Raw genomic sequence first — 15,012 nt, 5'->3', positions numbered from 1 at the left:
TTATAGAGAAATAAATTATGTTCAGAAACCAGTATGAAGAATTAACTCTTTCTGTCAAGTCTTTAAACAGGTATTTTCCTCTACAGATTAGAATTATAGCTAATACTCAAGAAAAAAATACACACAACTTTAGGACATTTTTTTGGAAGTGTGAAAGCACAAAATAGGTGTAAATGAAGGAAGCTAAGTGGGTTGTGGCTGGATGGTGAAGATGCCCGTCTTTCAGTTGCTAGGATGCTGATTTGTCGGTTTGCACAGTCCATTGTTCATTCAAGACATCTTATCTTGTAACAAAATTGTGCGCATAGCTGTATTTAATATGTGAGAAATTTCAGCAGTAACTTGCCAAAGGACTGTGGTTTACCACAGACACTCTGTCTACTTTCTCATACACCTGATTGCCATTGTATAAGTGAAAAGTTTTTGAGTAAGGCTTGAAACAACAATAAAATAAGTGAATACAGCAAATTTTGCCTGTTGCCTGGCTTTTTTTATAAATTTTGTGTCATTTTCTTGTTAGAATTGACCTTATTAATGTGTAAGTATTAACTTACTGTCATAACTGTTCCTGTGACTGTGTTATGTGTGCAGCGCTTGACCAGAAGTTCATCCACCAGAGAGGTCTTGTGGCGAAACTGGACAGAAATGACTTGGAGGATCGTTACCTGCGGATGTATGAGGAAAACATCTTACTGAAAAAACATGCCCGTAAACAAGAGGACAAGATTAAGAGGTAAAACTATAAAGGTTTCACATCTCTTGCCGTACTCGCTACTGCACATGCAAAACTCATTATGTTCGCTTTTCATCACTGCCACCACAGGCAAGTTTCACGCAGAAATTTTCAACAATACCAAGGACACAGTGTTCATGAGGATGAGGCAGGAAGTGATGTCAGAAAACAAGAAATCTGTCGCAGTATCTCTAGTAATACTCAGTATTGATGCATTCTAAAATATGCAAAATATGGTTCCAACAGACGCCTGAAAGAATTTTTATTGTTGGATGTTGATTATGAGTTGACACAAAGACATCAGTAGTGAAGCAAAGCCTCAGTAAGGCTGCATGTGTTGCACTAGTTCCAAAGGTACGCCTTGTCTAGTGGTTGAAGCGATGTATAGTGAGCGTACAAGTAGTATGTGCTGGTTCAAAAATATGTAGATCAGTTACCAATCATACAAATCCATTTCTAACTAGAATCAAAATTTCTCACCTCTTAAATGTTAATATACTTTTTTAATTTTTTTTTTAATTTAATATTATGTATAAATTTCTGACTCCAGTCAGAGGTTTGCTTTGTGGAAATGATCATGATTTCTTTATATTAAAATATGTTGTGTTAAAGATTCCCATGTCCTGCTGTCCTTCCAGAATGGCCACTAAACTCTTGCGTCTTGTCAGTGACAAGAAGAAGATGGAAATTGACGGGGTCACAGGTCTGTCACCCTTGTATTTTTATGTACATGTATGCAGGGTTTCCACTTGGGCTGTTTTGTGTCTGGTAAATGGACCTATTTCCCTGGAAAAGCTAACGAAAATCCCCCATCAGACATTAAAAAAGTGAAAAAAAGAAAAGTCTTTTCATTCGGATATGTTGATGGTAATAAAATAGTCAAAGTACCAAACAAACCAATCTGCACATGCGCCAAACTCTTGTGTATCCGCTATATCACTGATGAATCCTGTTCCTGCATCTTGTCAAAAGTTCTGTTTGTAGTATTATCTGTCTGAGACCAAATGACCTAATGAAATCTGAGATAGTGCATACAGCACTAATGGCCCAACATGCTCCAGCATAATAGCTGGAATGCATAGGCCTATAGTAACCCCCAAAATGCAGTCTACTCGACTAGTCTCTATTTGTCAATAATTTTGGGAAAATAACAAGAAATCAACGTTTGATGCACGAGATGATGTGCCCTGACAGGTCAGAAAGGTCAGTCACAGGTGCACATGCGCGAAAACAATCGCTCCACGTGTAAAGTGTTACAGCGAGAGATCACCAAATTGCCCCTTGTATCCTCCATGGAGTAAGATGAAAATTGTAAATGTGCAAATGTAATTTACTAGCCCAAACATCTGGTCAAATCCGGATGGCTTTTGTTGACTGATACATGGAGACAGCTGCTGTTCACGACGCATAAATTTGTCACGTTTTTTCATTCTGCCAACTTGCTTGTCAGAAAGCTCTGATACAGCACAGGAAGTTTACTACGGCCATCATAAATTACACTTTAGCAAAAGATTCCAAACTGAAGGGGGAGCATCACGCTCTTGCACTCTCATGTCCCCTAACCCTCGGCCTCAAACGGAGTCAAAATTTGTCTGGGGGAATCACTTTGTATCTTTATAGTGCGCGAAAAATCCAGATATGCAAATGGAACTCCATTCACAGAAACCTTTTAGTGATTGCCCTCTGCGTGCACTTCTGAATACACCCTGCACTCCACCTGCTTGTTCTCACGTTATGATCTATTATTTATCACAATATTTTCTGTGCTGTGCCAACGACTGTAAAGATGGCATTTATTGGCCAGAATAATCACCAATTGCTGCAGTGTATTTTACAAGTCACAAGGGAATGCTTTTTTTTTTGTTTTGGTGTCTTGAAGCCTCTCTTATGGTATATATGTATGTTAAAGGTGGAAAGGTCACACGCAATGTGGAAATAGAAGAAAAGATGGCAGATTACATGACAAGAATACATGAACTGGAAAAACAGAACGCACAGTTAAAAGAAAAGGTGAACATCCTATTAATTTTTTTTCCATCTTTGTTACATTTAACAGTTTTAGGTTGTTATCTTCAGATAAGTGACTTTTCAAGTGACCTTCAGCATAAACTTGTTTGACTAATTATGGTAAATGACTGAAAGTTTTGCCAAAAAAAAATTTATGCAAGCAAATAAATGTGATAAAATATTAAATATGAACTTAATTTTTTCCCAGTAGGATATCCTCCTACATTCCAAACAAACCTTAAAATGCCTTCATAAGATCAAAAGAATGCTAAAAATCAGGCAAAATGACATGGACTGAGTAAGTTTTTGATCATTTTATAGGCAATGACAATTATTCAGCTTGTACACAGTTATACAGAATTAAACAGATTCAATGTTTTATGCGATGATATTGTTTTTTCAGTTAATGTTAACCAAACAACAACTGGCGACATCTGGGAAGCGGCCCACTGCTTTTCCGTACACACAGGCCAGAATAGATACGGTTAGTATCTTATCTATAGGGTACAGGGGCCAGTTGCATGAAGCTCACTTAGCTAAGTAAGCCCTTAAATACCATGACAACGTATGTTGTAGAGATATAAAGTGCACTTAGCTAAGGGTGACTTAACACTAAGTAAGCTTCGTGAAACCATCCCCAGTTCCCGAATGTTTCTGAAATCTTGTGTGGGCGCCACTCATAACCCAAGTTTTTAAAAGCTTTTGATTTTGCATTTTTGTTCCTAAAAATTTCCTAGTGGACCCCAAATGTGAGATGGATGTCCTCTGACTATTCTCAAGCATTGAACACTTTTCACAGCACATTACTTACAGATTCCAGTTGTTTATAGAAGTGCCCCCAAATGTTTCTTAGCAACTGCAAGGAATAAATGGTGTGCGTTTTGCAGTCTTTGATGATGTTTTTTTTTTTTTTTGTCAAGGGATTCACAAAAAGTGGTGTGTTCCCCATTTAGGAATGTTCTAAATGGCTTTCATTTACAAGCACAATAACTTACAAATGCAGTACTAGTCACAGTTTTCTGCAAAAAGGATGTTTTGAGTTCGAACTCTTTTATTTCTATAATTAAGAAATTAAAACCTTCGGTATTACACGGCTTGCCAAAAATGTTAGCAACTACTTTTGATCAAATTTACTATAACACGGGCATCAAGAAAAAAGTTATGTTGAGTAGTTGAATGATGAAGAAAACTGAGGAGCTGAACATTTGTGAACTTAAAAAGTTCCTGAAGGAAAGGGGTATCATTTGTATCTCCAGAATACGGTGAGAGAGGTGATTGGTAAATTAATGTCAACACATTTTTACCTTTAGCGACAAAAGAGTTTGAACTTGACACTCCCCTATTGCTTGAAAATCAACAATTTCACGAGTAGGTGTGTTAAGATTACATCATACCATTACTTGAATTCTACTCATAAGCGAAATGGCTCAAATGCAAGACTAAACATAGGAAAAAGACATTTGATTTTCTGTTGTTATTTTTATTTTTATATATTTAGTTTTATATTCAGTTTTATATTTGTTGAGATATTGTTCTTTGCAGGGAATAGCTAAGACCACTCCAGATCCCAGGCTGACGAAAAATCTGCGAGTGATGGGCCCACCAGAGCAGAGAGTGTGAGTAGGATGTGTCTTTTGATTGATTGATTAATGGATTGGCTGATTTATTTTATTGTGATTGTCTGTGGTGGTGAGATTATCTTGGTAAGGATTTGATCGGCTCCTGCAGCTGAACGTGGGTGTTTAGGCCATATTACAAACTCTTCTCTAATTTGCATAAAACTTTGCAATCATGATATGGCATTAACTTGACCAATTTTTCCAGAATAATTGTTATAAAATTTGCATAGTTGTTATTTGCTTCATTAGTCTCACCCTCTCTTTCATATGTGAAAAGGTTGAGCAGTTAGGTTAATGATCTAGTTCTCTGACGTAGGCTCAAACGTTCTGGTGTCATAGCAACAGGGTGTCCAGGCCAGACCTCTCCTGCCAGTGCCTGCGAGTTGAGAAAATTGCTTTGAATGGTTGTTGAGAACTGCATGGAACATTGCAAAAAAAAAACAAAAAAAAAAAGGTAGTAACACATATTGGTTTTTGTGCAACAGTTTATTATGATACAGTGTAAAGTAGTCATGAGGGATCCATACAAAGGATTATTATTTTGGGATACATTGAAAAGTATCCATGAGGGGTCTGTACAGAAGATTATTAATTTTGTGATACACTGCAAAGTATCCATGAGGGATCCATATGGAAGATTATTATTTTTGTGATACACTGCAAAGTATCCATGAAGGATCCATACGAAGGATTATTATTTTTGCCATACTCTGCAAAGTACACTGTATGCATGAGGGATCCGTACAGAAGATTATTAATTTTGTGATACTGTGAAGTATCCATAAGGTATCTATACAGATAATTGTTCACTTTGTGATACTGCAATATATCCACAAAGAATCCATACGGAAGATTATTAATTTTGTGATCCACTGTAAAGTATCCATGAAGGATCCATACAGAGGCTTATTAATTTTGTGTTTCCAAGCACACATGGGTATGGGAGCCATATGTAAAACATGTATACAACTACGAAGTTTTAGAACTAAGCCATACAAGTCACATATAGGATTTGGTCGTTTTGTGTGATTTCAGATTCCGTTCCCAAAGCCCGACAGCTATGCATCGATTTGGTCACAGTGCATTAGACGATGCAAGAACGGAAAATAAAAATCTGTAAGTACATGAAAATCAAGAGTGAAAGAATTCTCCAAAACCTTTGTGCTGAGGAATGTATTGCAGTCTGAGATCTAACAATATCTGTATTGAAATTGGCTGAAGATTTGGGCACTATGTGTTCAGTATCTGGTAAGTTGCGTGAAGATTAGGTGGATTATGTATTTAAAGAATTTAGTTTTAGTGTTTATTGAGTATGGGTACATGTAAAAGCAAGGGCCTGGGTCCTGAACGAGTGTGATGTGGTGTCACGACAGCTTCTCTATGAAAAAATTACTGACGTCTGTATGTTACATTGTTCTTTTTCCTGTTCTTGCAGAGAGAGTTATGTAAGGCAGTTAGAAGAACAGTTGAATATGTGTGACCTGGAGATAGAGAAGCTACGAGAAGAGGTAAAGTACAGCGGTAGTAGGAGAGTCTCTGTGTTTTGAAGTGTTGTAATCATGCAAGCTTGTGCTGTCTTTGTGCTGTCTGACTTTGACTTGTTTCAGAAGAGAAAGAAATAATGAAGAGCTGTCGGTGTAGATTTAGAGAGAGCAGATTTAAATTTTATGTAAATTTTATGTATTTGTTTTACATTTTTGTTGAATTTATTCAAATGTTTGATGATGATTTAATAACCAAATATCAAAAAGACCCAAGGCCAGTGTTACTTAATTGTTCTTTTCTCATCAGCCCTCATGCTTGTAATATTTCAAGTAAAATTATTAAAATGCGTACAGGATTGACATTTAAAATCAAGTGTCCTGAATTCCACATAATATAATTCTTCAACCTTTTCAACTACCATTGCAACAAACATTTTGAAACATTCTGAGAGAATTATGGGATGTAGAGAAATAGTCTACGCAGTTTTATGAAGCTTGAACCTGTATTGGGACAAGCAGGTCATTTCTGGTGACATTTTCATAATAAATTCCACTGAAAAAGTGCTGTAGGGTTTAAAAATGTTGAAGATTGAGAGTAAATTTTGTTTGAAAATTGATAATATTTATAACACTCGCCATCTGTGTTTTGATAAACAGGGTCATGAGAGACTAAGAATAAATTTAACAGTGGCCAAAGTATTGGGTTCAGCTCCTCATGTGTATAAGTGTTTGTCTGCAGAATCGCCTTCGTGAAGACGAATTCAATGAAGACTTGTTCAAAGTGCGCCAGCAGATGACAGCAGAACAAAAGTAGGTACTTGCCTGTCATAAGGGTGGCATTTGTCTCGAAAGGAATGTGCTTTAAATATCATTGTGAAAACAACTTGTGACATACAAAACTTATCACAAGCGATGACTCAAAAGTATCATAAGTGATAAGTCGAGTCAGGACCGCAGTTGTTCTGTAACTTCTGTAACATTCAGGTAAAACAGTATTACTTCACATATTATGTTGAAGGCTTTATAAAGTAGATACAATAAGGCGAGTGTCGTACAAGAAGAATTTATAAAATTTATCTGATCAGTAGATCAGAAATAGGAATACTGATTCATAAAGACATTACAAGGAATTAACTTACATACCTACGGCAAATGACCTAAAGTTTTGCCCTTGGACTTGGAAAGTGTATCCCAGGATTCATAGCGTTGATTGTGGTTCTTACTGACTGGGTGCCACGGGAGAGCATCGGCTGTGGTCAGGGGATTATATGGACAGTCCCTGAATGTAATAGACAAATTCACGCTTCATTGAGCAGTCAGTCTATGCTCCTGCCACCACAAGTCATGTTTTCCTTCATCTTTCAGTCATAATGAATTCAGTACATAAAAGTTCGCTTCACAAAAGGCGCACCTTGATTGTTTTGTGATGAAAGGCAATTGGGAAGAAAACTCTCTGGAGCGACAACTTACAATCACAGGGATCTAAATCTCCACTTTTATACTCGTTGATGGCAGGATTTTTGCTGACGAAAGGCTAAAATATAATCTTACCTGTTGCTGGCGACATCTGGGCATATTTGCATACTGGTAATCAGAAAACACGCACTTTATTTTGATATATAGCCAGTCAGTGTTGTGCGAATTTCCAATATATCGACACCCCAAGCACTTGCTCACTGACTCAAAGATGTCAACAACATGGACAAAACCTGTCTGACTCCGATATGCAAGACTCGCACACAGTGCCACCGAAAAGGATGCAAAGTTAATTGTGGTTATTTTCGGAAACCTCGCATGGAGTATTGTTTCTGTGTTTAATAGGGGTTCCTGATTTCAAAACGCAGGAAAGGTAACTCTTGTGCTATAGGAGGACAGTTCCGATTGTAACAAAACAAAACGTGGATGTAAACTGACGTACTAATGACTCTCTTTTGTCATCATATCATGCGAAAATAAACGCCAGTGACTCTCGTGCGAAACTAGGTCATTGACTGTAGATTCTACTCACTTTGTACATTGCATTGGGCAACATAGGCAAACTATTGGTCAGAATGTGAATTCTGTGGGTGTGATGGGCATCATGCCTGGTGTCTTCAGCATGAGATAGCAGTGAGGCATGGCTCTAAATTTGTGAACATTGAGATGACCTGACTTCTTAGAGATATTGTTGCACTATGACAGAAATAATTTAAAAGATGATAATAAAGATCAGGCTGTCGGGAACTTGTCAGTGGTCAGTGGTTTATGCTGGCCACTCAGGTTTTTTTTCACTCCGGAATGTGACATATTATTCTACAGTTCACCTAAAGTTTGGCCTTCAATAAACATTATTAGAAGCACATGAAAGCCTTAAAATCATACTTTTGATGCCTTTGAAGACATAATTTTTTTTCTGATTTTTTTCTGATAAATTCATTCTGTAAGGCAATTGAATCACTCAAAGTAAAGCAAATGTGTCACTTGAAAAAAGCTTATCCTAAGGAAGAATACAGTAACGAGAAATATAGCCAAACATTGAAGAAGCAGCTTGTACACTAGCACTTGGATTTGGACAAGCGTTAACGATGTTTGTGATCTCAGGTCCAGTGTACAGGAGAACATTGAGATGATCCGGCTACAGCGAGATGTAAAGGAAAAGTCTACAAAGCTGGTGGCACTACAGGACAAGTACAGCGCCATGGAAGAGGTGAGCGGGTGGAGATATAGGAAATATATAACATAAAAGACTTATAGAATAGAGAGTAAAACCAGAGCAGCAATGACAGAGTGATAGTTGGGTATGAAAGGTAGATGTTGTGTAAAGGGTCCTTAACAGAAGTACATAATGTGGAGGTGAGGAGGCTTTCATTCAAGGAGAGGATGTGTCTCAGGCATTGTTGCAGATTTTATGTGAATTTATGTAAATGTTGTTAGAGCATGCAGGCATTGTTGCAGACTTTATGTAAGTGTTGTTAGAACCTGCAGGCATTGATGCAGATTTTATGCGAATTTGTGTAATGTTGTTAGAACCTGCAGGCATTGATGCAGATTTTATGCGAATTTGTGTAATGTTGTTGGAAACAGCAGACATTGATGCAGTTTTAAGTGAATTTGCACGATGTTGTTGTCAGAACCTGCGTTCAGTAAAGCGAAGCCACGACACGGTGTTGATGGAAATGGAACACCTGAACTTACAGCTAAAGGAGGAACAGAACAAAGTGCTGACCTTACACAACCAGCTCAAGTCCTCCACAACCATTGACAGGAAGGTGATCGAACTGCAGGAGCAGGTACTAGATGCTCAGAGAGAGAACCAGATCCTCAAGGAAGCCAATGAGAAACTGGTCAGCAGGTGAGTCAGGCTGTTGAGAAACTTGTTGGCAGATGAGTCAGGCTAGTTAGAAACTTGTCGGCAGATGAGTCAGGTAATTGAGAAACTTGTCAGCAACTGAGTCAGTTTATTGAGAAACTTGTCAGCAGGTGAGTCAGGTTATTGCAAAACTTGTCAGGAGGTGAGCTAGGTGATTGAGAAACTTGTCACAAAGTGAAAGCTATTGAGAAACTTTTTTGTCAGGAGGTGAGTCAGGCTATGGAGAAACTTGTCAGGAAATGAGTCAGGTTGTTGAGAAACTCATCAGCAGGTGAGTCAGGTTATTGAGAAACTTAGGAGGAGGCTAGGCAGGCTGTTGAGAAACTTGTAAGGACGGGAGTCAGGCTATTTAGAAACTCTTCAGAAGGGTTAGTCAGCTTATTGAGAAACTTGTCAGCAGGTGAGTCAGGCTAAAGAGAAACTTGTCAGCAGGTGAGACAGACTATTGAGAAACTTGTCTTGAGGCTAGTCAGGTTATGGAGAAACTTGTCAGGAGGTGATCCTGGCTGTTGAGAAACTGTTCAAAAGGTTTAGTTACCTTGAGAAACTTCCCTGCAGATGAGTCAGGCTATTGAGAAACGTACCAGCAGGTCCATCAGGCTGTGGAGAAACTTGGAGAATCACCTCCATCAGAAGGTGAGTCAATCTAATGAGAAACTTTCAGGTGATTTAGGCTAACAAGAAACGCATGAGCAGGTGAATCTTATCATGGAGAAACTAGTTAACACGTAAGTCATGAATGTAAAATTTGTCTGCATGTAAGTGATATTTAAGAAAAACATGTACTGCCTACAAGAGTAAACTTGTTAACTTGTGAATATTGATTATTGGAAAGGATAATAAATTCAAAATATACATACAGTCTGTGGGTGGCTTAGACATCTAAATGAGGAGTGGAGACTGCAAATTTGCAGTAAAAACACTCAAAACCAGTAATCGTTTTGGTATGGTTTGGTTGTGAACAATTTGTGGAAACCCCGCTCCAGGAAATCTTATTGACTCAAATGGTAAAAGCACTTGTTCACCTCAGTTATTAGGCTGTAAACTAATGAGAACACATCCAGCTTGCACAAGATCTGTGATATACTCAGGGCACTCCAGATTCCCAAACCCATAAACCTGACCGACAGCATATAATTGAGCATGGCGTTGAAAGCCAGGTAAAGAAATAAATAAATTCTCTCTGGTATGATGGGGGTATTGTGAATAATGTTTTGTTTTTCTAATTTACATAGTGCATTTGACCTTGAGCGGGAGCGAGAGTGGCGACAGCGGGAGAATGCCCTCAGAGTCCAGATTGCCCAGCTGGAGGCCACTATGAAGTCAGACCTGGGAGAAAAGGGCTCTATCCTGGATAAGCTTTCAGAGGAAAGAAGTAAGGCTTATGTGGATCTTTATAAAAAATCAGTGAAATAAAGGAATTTGAAAACAAAAATAATGAAAATAAACTGAAGTCAGCAGGATATTGTTTAAGGTTCTCTAAACTGTATTAATTGGCTGTAGGTTATTACATGTGCCTCTGGTCCTGACATGATATTTCGCAGATATGGTATGCAGATCTGCCAGGGTAGAAGGAAAAAAATCCTTTCAGTTTCATACCAAAGGTTGGTGGTTTACCACAGGCACTGTTTGACGTTGTTTCCTAAAATGAGCCACAGTGTATGAACAACAGTCAATATAAATAAGTATTTCATGAAGATTCAGTTATATACTTTAAGACTGAACTGATGCACAGATGTTAGCTATAAGGTAAGCACATGCTCTGGGTTGGCCTCCTTGTTAGGGGCAACAATCCTGAGCATCTCCACATCTCAATGGATGGAGGCCCAAATATACTTTGGCTGCCATCTTTGTACATGTAGATCTGCACCTGGACCCTTGCCTAATTTGCTGAGATACCCCTTTCTCACCTGCCACCCACTTACTTTCAAATTCCTTTTGATGCCACTACTCACTGCTGTTTAGCTTATCCAGTGAAGAATTTGTTTCTTTATTTGATTGGTATTTTGTGCCATACTCAAGAACAGTTTACACATTTGACGGCAGCCAGCATTATGGTGGGAGGAAATGGAGAAACCCATGAATTGAACCTGTGAAGAAAGAAGAAAATAAAAACTTTTTAAAAAATTTACACGTATCTGTTTTATTTTTTAGCGGAATTTGAGAAGTTGGAGCTGGAACATAGGGAGATGAAGATTCAGTATTTCCAGCTGAAAGAAAAATGTGATGACTTAACAGAGAAAATGAGATTCTTCACCAAGGTAAGACCTCTCATTCTCATTCCCGTATGGTTAGTTTGCATTTCTATGTTTTTTAATTGTTTAGGCTTCTTTTACATTTATTGTTCATTTTAAATACATTGTTGTTTACATGGGTTTTTCATTAAAGACCAGGGCTTAGGTCAAGATGAAATGGCTGCTTCTACAACTTCACACATCGGGCCCCTAGTGGTTAAGAAGCTTGTCTTGAAAGCCTCAAATGGCCACCATTGGAAGTTTATCCACCGTGAGCTTGCCATGCATGTTAACTGTAATAGTATCTGCAAAGTTCAGTATTGTCTGATTTCACAATTGTCTGTTATGTAGACAAGTGTTTGAAATGTGGGCCTTTGTCTGTATGGCAGGAGAGTGCAGTGGACTTCACAGAGCTGGAGGAAGCGTTAGTTCTTGTCAAACAAAAGAAACAGAAAGAAATTAAACAGCCAGAGTTTCTGCAGAAGGTTGATGAAGAGATAGGCAAAGGTATGGCTAGAGTTTTGTGTGTGTTTGTGCAGCATTGACAGTAAATATCTTTATCTTGTTAGAAGTTGTTTGATTATAGCTGGTGGTAGAGATGACAAAACTGAAAGTGATTAGCCTGAAATGCGGATGGTTCCCCGTACAGCTCTAATTGTTAATAATTGCATTTTGGGGGAAAATTTTGATACACCGATAGTTGATTGGATGCACGTGCATGTACAGAAATGTGTTGTTTTGTGACAAGCAGAAAAGTCATTCAGCCTCAAAGGATTCCTGATTTTTGGCATGTTCTAATGGTTAGAGGTAATAAAATAAATTTTTGAGTCTGCATCTTAATCGATGAAAATAGGGGAGTGTCAAGTTCAAACTCTTTTATCGATGAAGGTAGAAAAAGTCAGACTGTATCGTGTGACCTGTCAAAAATGTTAGGCAACTATTTTTGATAACATGTACTATAACATGATTGTCTGAAGAAAGTGCTGTAATAAGTCATTTAGAATAGACAAATGATGGAGAAAATTGAGAATCCGAATGTAGCCCTTTGGATTTCAAGGAAGTGATCATTACCAGTAGCATGACGGTATAAATCCACAGAACAAAAGTATGTTCCCATGGTTGAAACAGTTGAAAATAGTTGAAACAAAGCTGATAGTTTTAGGGTTTACCCTTGTGTGATATTTTAACATTTTATTTATCGTTAAATCGTGCTGACATTGCAGATATATGCTAGTTCTGCTGTTTTCACCAATCTCCCATCCAAATTTACCTCCCACTTTCACAGTCATGCGCACTGGACCCCAGCTAACACTTCCTTTGCAAAATGGCAACTGTTGCTAAGAGGATAAAGCCAGACTGTGTCTCGCTGAAATTGCAGAAGTGGTCCTTCAGCGAAGACTTAGAGGCTGTATGCAAGGGAGATGGCCTAGTTACGCTGATAAGATGCAAGTCCTGTTCAACCTACTACACTGAGAGTAGAAAAGAGGCCTTTTGGTAAAGAATGAGTGACCCTCCCCTGACAACGATAGTCCACTATGTCAGTGGAGTGACCTATGTCCACAAGTTAACTATACATGGACAACTCAGGGCAAGGACAACGAATGAAACAAAATATGACTCAACAGAACGAATGCAATCAGTTGAAAATATAAAAGAAACCATTTTATTATGTAGAATAAAATTAGCATACAATGTCTTTCATACACTAAGCAGCTGACTCGTCATATAACTGATTCGGGAGGGGTAGATCTGGGGTCAATCCTGGGTCGAGTCACACCTAAGACCTCAGCATGAAGGGGATAATGCAACAACTTGTTGACATGTATGAGTATAGTGGCTTGGGCGGGGCAACTTACTTGCCTTTGGTAAGGCGTCTCAGTGAAGCAGCGCTAGATAAAAGAGTGGTGGAAATCCATCCTGCAACAAGGAGGCACATTACATGCACTCTAAGGATGCCTTCGTTGTCATATGACTTTAAAATTGTTAAGCACTCACTCACTCACTGGTATAACTGAAAATATTCCTTAGTATGAGATAAAGCACTGGTAAATAAAACTTACAACTAATATGGGACTTCATTTATTGTGAGGACGGAAGAAACAGGGACTGGTGATCAGTGATCAAATATTGGTACTTGTGGTTTATAATACACAGTTGGAGTAATGTGGATGTGAGACATCTACATCTATGACACAGAAGGAATACTTCACTTGGCAGAATATATTTCAGCCCTCTCCTTTGAGACATATACATATATATAGTTATTATAATTCTTATTCCAAATGGTAAAATCGTTTCCCATGAAGTTGACAAGGAAGCGATTTTCTGTTCGTGATTGGTTCCCACTACCATAGAGCACGGACCGATAAACAGTTACCCCTTACTTATAAAATCTCCAGGCTTGGAACATCTGTGAACTTGGGAAGTTTCTAAAGGAGAGAAGTGTCATTTGTGCCTCTAGAAAAGGGTGAGACAGGTGATCAATAAATTAATGTCACCAAAGGTTGCCTAACATTTTTCACAAGTCACATGACCCAGTAGAACTTTTTTTACCTTTGCCGACAAAAGAGTTCCACCTCAAACACCCCTATTATCTTAAAAATGGCTTTAAACGTAAGCTTTATCATACCTCAGCCCAAGTGTGTAGATTACCATTTACCAGTAATGTTTCCTGAATGGTAAAATGATTGAGAGGAAAACTCAAATATATAAGTACCATGGTGCACTAAGTTCATGCACATGGCAGAGTTATCCCTTCTACAAGTACATTTAAAGCTGCTTAGGCCTACATTGAAAATATTTTCAATGGACGGAACCTATCGAACCCATCAAAAGAAGAGGCCCTACTCTTGAAGGTTTTATTGAAATTTTTATAGAATCTTGATCCCAAGCCAGAATCAAAAAAAAAAAAAAAAGGAGAGAATTCTCTTCAAACCAATCATATTTCTTGCTGATAGGGTCACATAATGTCCAACAAAGGATTTTTTTAAGGATGGCAAGGGTTCTTGCGTGTTTTCTTGTCTTGACAGATCACCATAAGCAACTGTTAACTCTGCAGGCTGAGTATGCAGAAACAGTGCATGAGCTGGAGAAGACGAGGAACTTACTGGTGATGCAGCATAAGATCAACAAGGACTACCACCAGGAGGTGAGCTGGGTACCTGCAGGGGTTGAGGCTAGTTGTAGGGATCAGGGATGGGTGGGCCACTGGGCAGTCAGGCAGCAGGAATAACCTCTGTTTGATTGAAGAATGGGTCAATTTTGATGGAGGATTTGCTCCTAGACATGTGATGATGGTTGAATAATTCCCCCAGTTTCCTCCTACCATAAATCTGCTAGCCGTCGTAAAAGTGAAATATTCATGAGTATGGCATAAAACACCAGTCAAATAAGTAAAATAAATTGGTTTAAATAATAATGTTTTTTTGAGCCCTTAAGATATATTATGGACATCGATTGTGATGGTTACACATTGATTCATCAACTTTTTCATTTGTGATTGTACCTACATGTATATGTTGACTGGTTAGCTCAAAGTGGCCAAATACTGCCTTAGTTCAATGGATCTTTAATCAATCATATCTAT

At 38.3% G+C, this 15,012-nt stretch overlaps 1 protein-coding gene across 1 annotated transcript in view; it reads left to right on the top strand.

Moving 5' to 3' along the window:
* LOC135475766 (protein fantom-like) overlaps positions 1-15,012 on the top strand; it is a 39,018-nt gene that overhangs the window by 1,769 nt on the left and 22,237 nt on the right. The window contains exons 3-16 of the mRNA XM_064755705.1: positions 592-733; positions 1,372-1,436; positions 2,643-2,743; positions 3,144-3,224; positions 4,283-4,356; positions 5,395-5,475; positions 5,795-5,867; positions 6,583-6,653; positions 8,424-8,529; positions 8,954-9,174; positions 10,428-10,567; positions 11,347-11,453; positions 11,816-11,933; positions 14,456-14,574. Coding sequence (XP_064611775.1) covers positions 592-733; positions 1,372-1,436; positions 2,643-2,743; positions 3,144-3,224; positions 4,283-4,356; positions 5,395-5,475; positions 5,795-5,867; positions 6,583-6,653; positions 8,424-8,529; positions 8,954-9,174; positions 10,428-10,567; positions 11,347-11,453; positions 11,816-11,933; positions 14,456-14,574 — 1,499 coding nt within the window. The remainder of the gene's footprint in view (positions 1-591; positions 734-1,371; positions 1,437-2,642; positions 2,744-3,143; positions 3,225-4,282; positions 4,357-5,394; positions 5,476-5,794; positions 5,868-6,582; positions 6,654-8,423; positions 8,530-8,953; positions 9,175-10,427; positions 10,568-11,346; positions 11,454-11,815; positions 11,934-14,455; positions 14,575-15,012) is intronic.

This window comes from Liolophura sinensis, chromosome 9 (assembly GCF_032854445.1).
Source record: "Liolophura sinensis isolate JHLJ2023 chromosome 9, CUHK_Ljap_v2, whole genome shotgun sequence".
NCBI lineage: Eukaryota > Metazoa > Mollusca > Polyplacophora > Chitonida > Chitonidae > Liolophura > Liolophura sinensis.
Note: the sequence above shows the minus strand (reverse complement) of the source record. Positions and strands in the feature narration are given on the sequence as shown.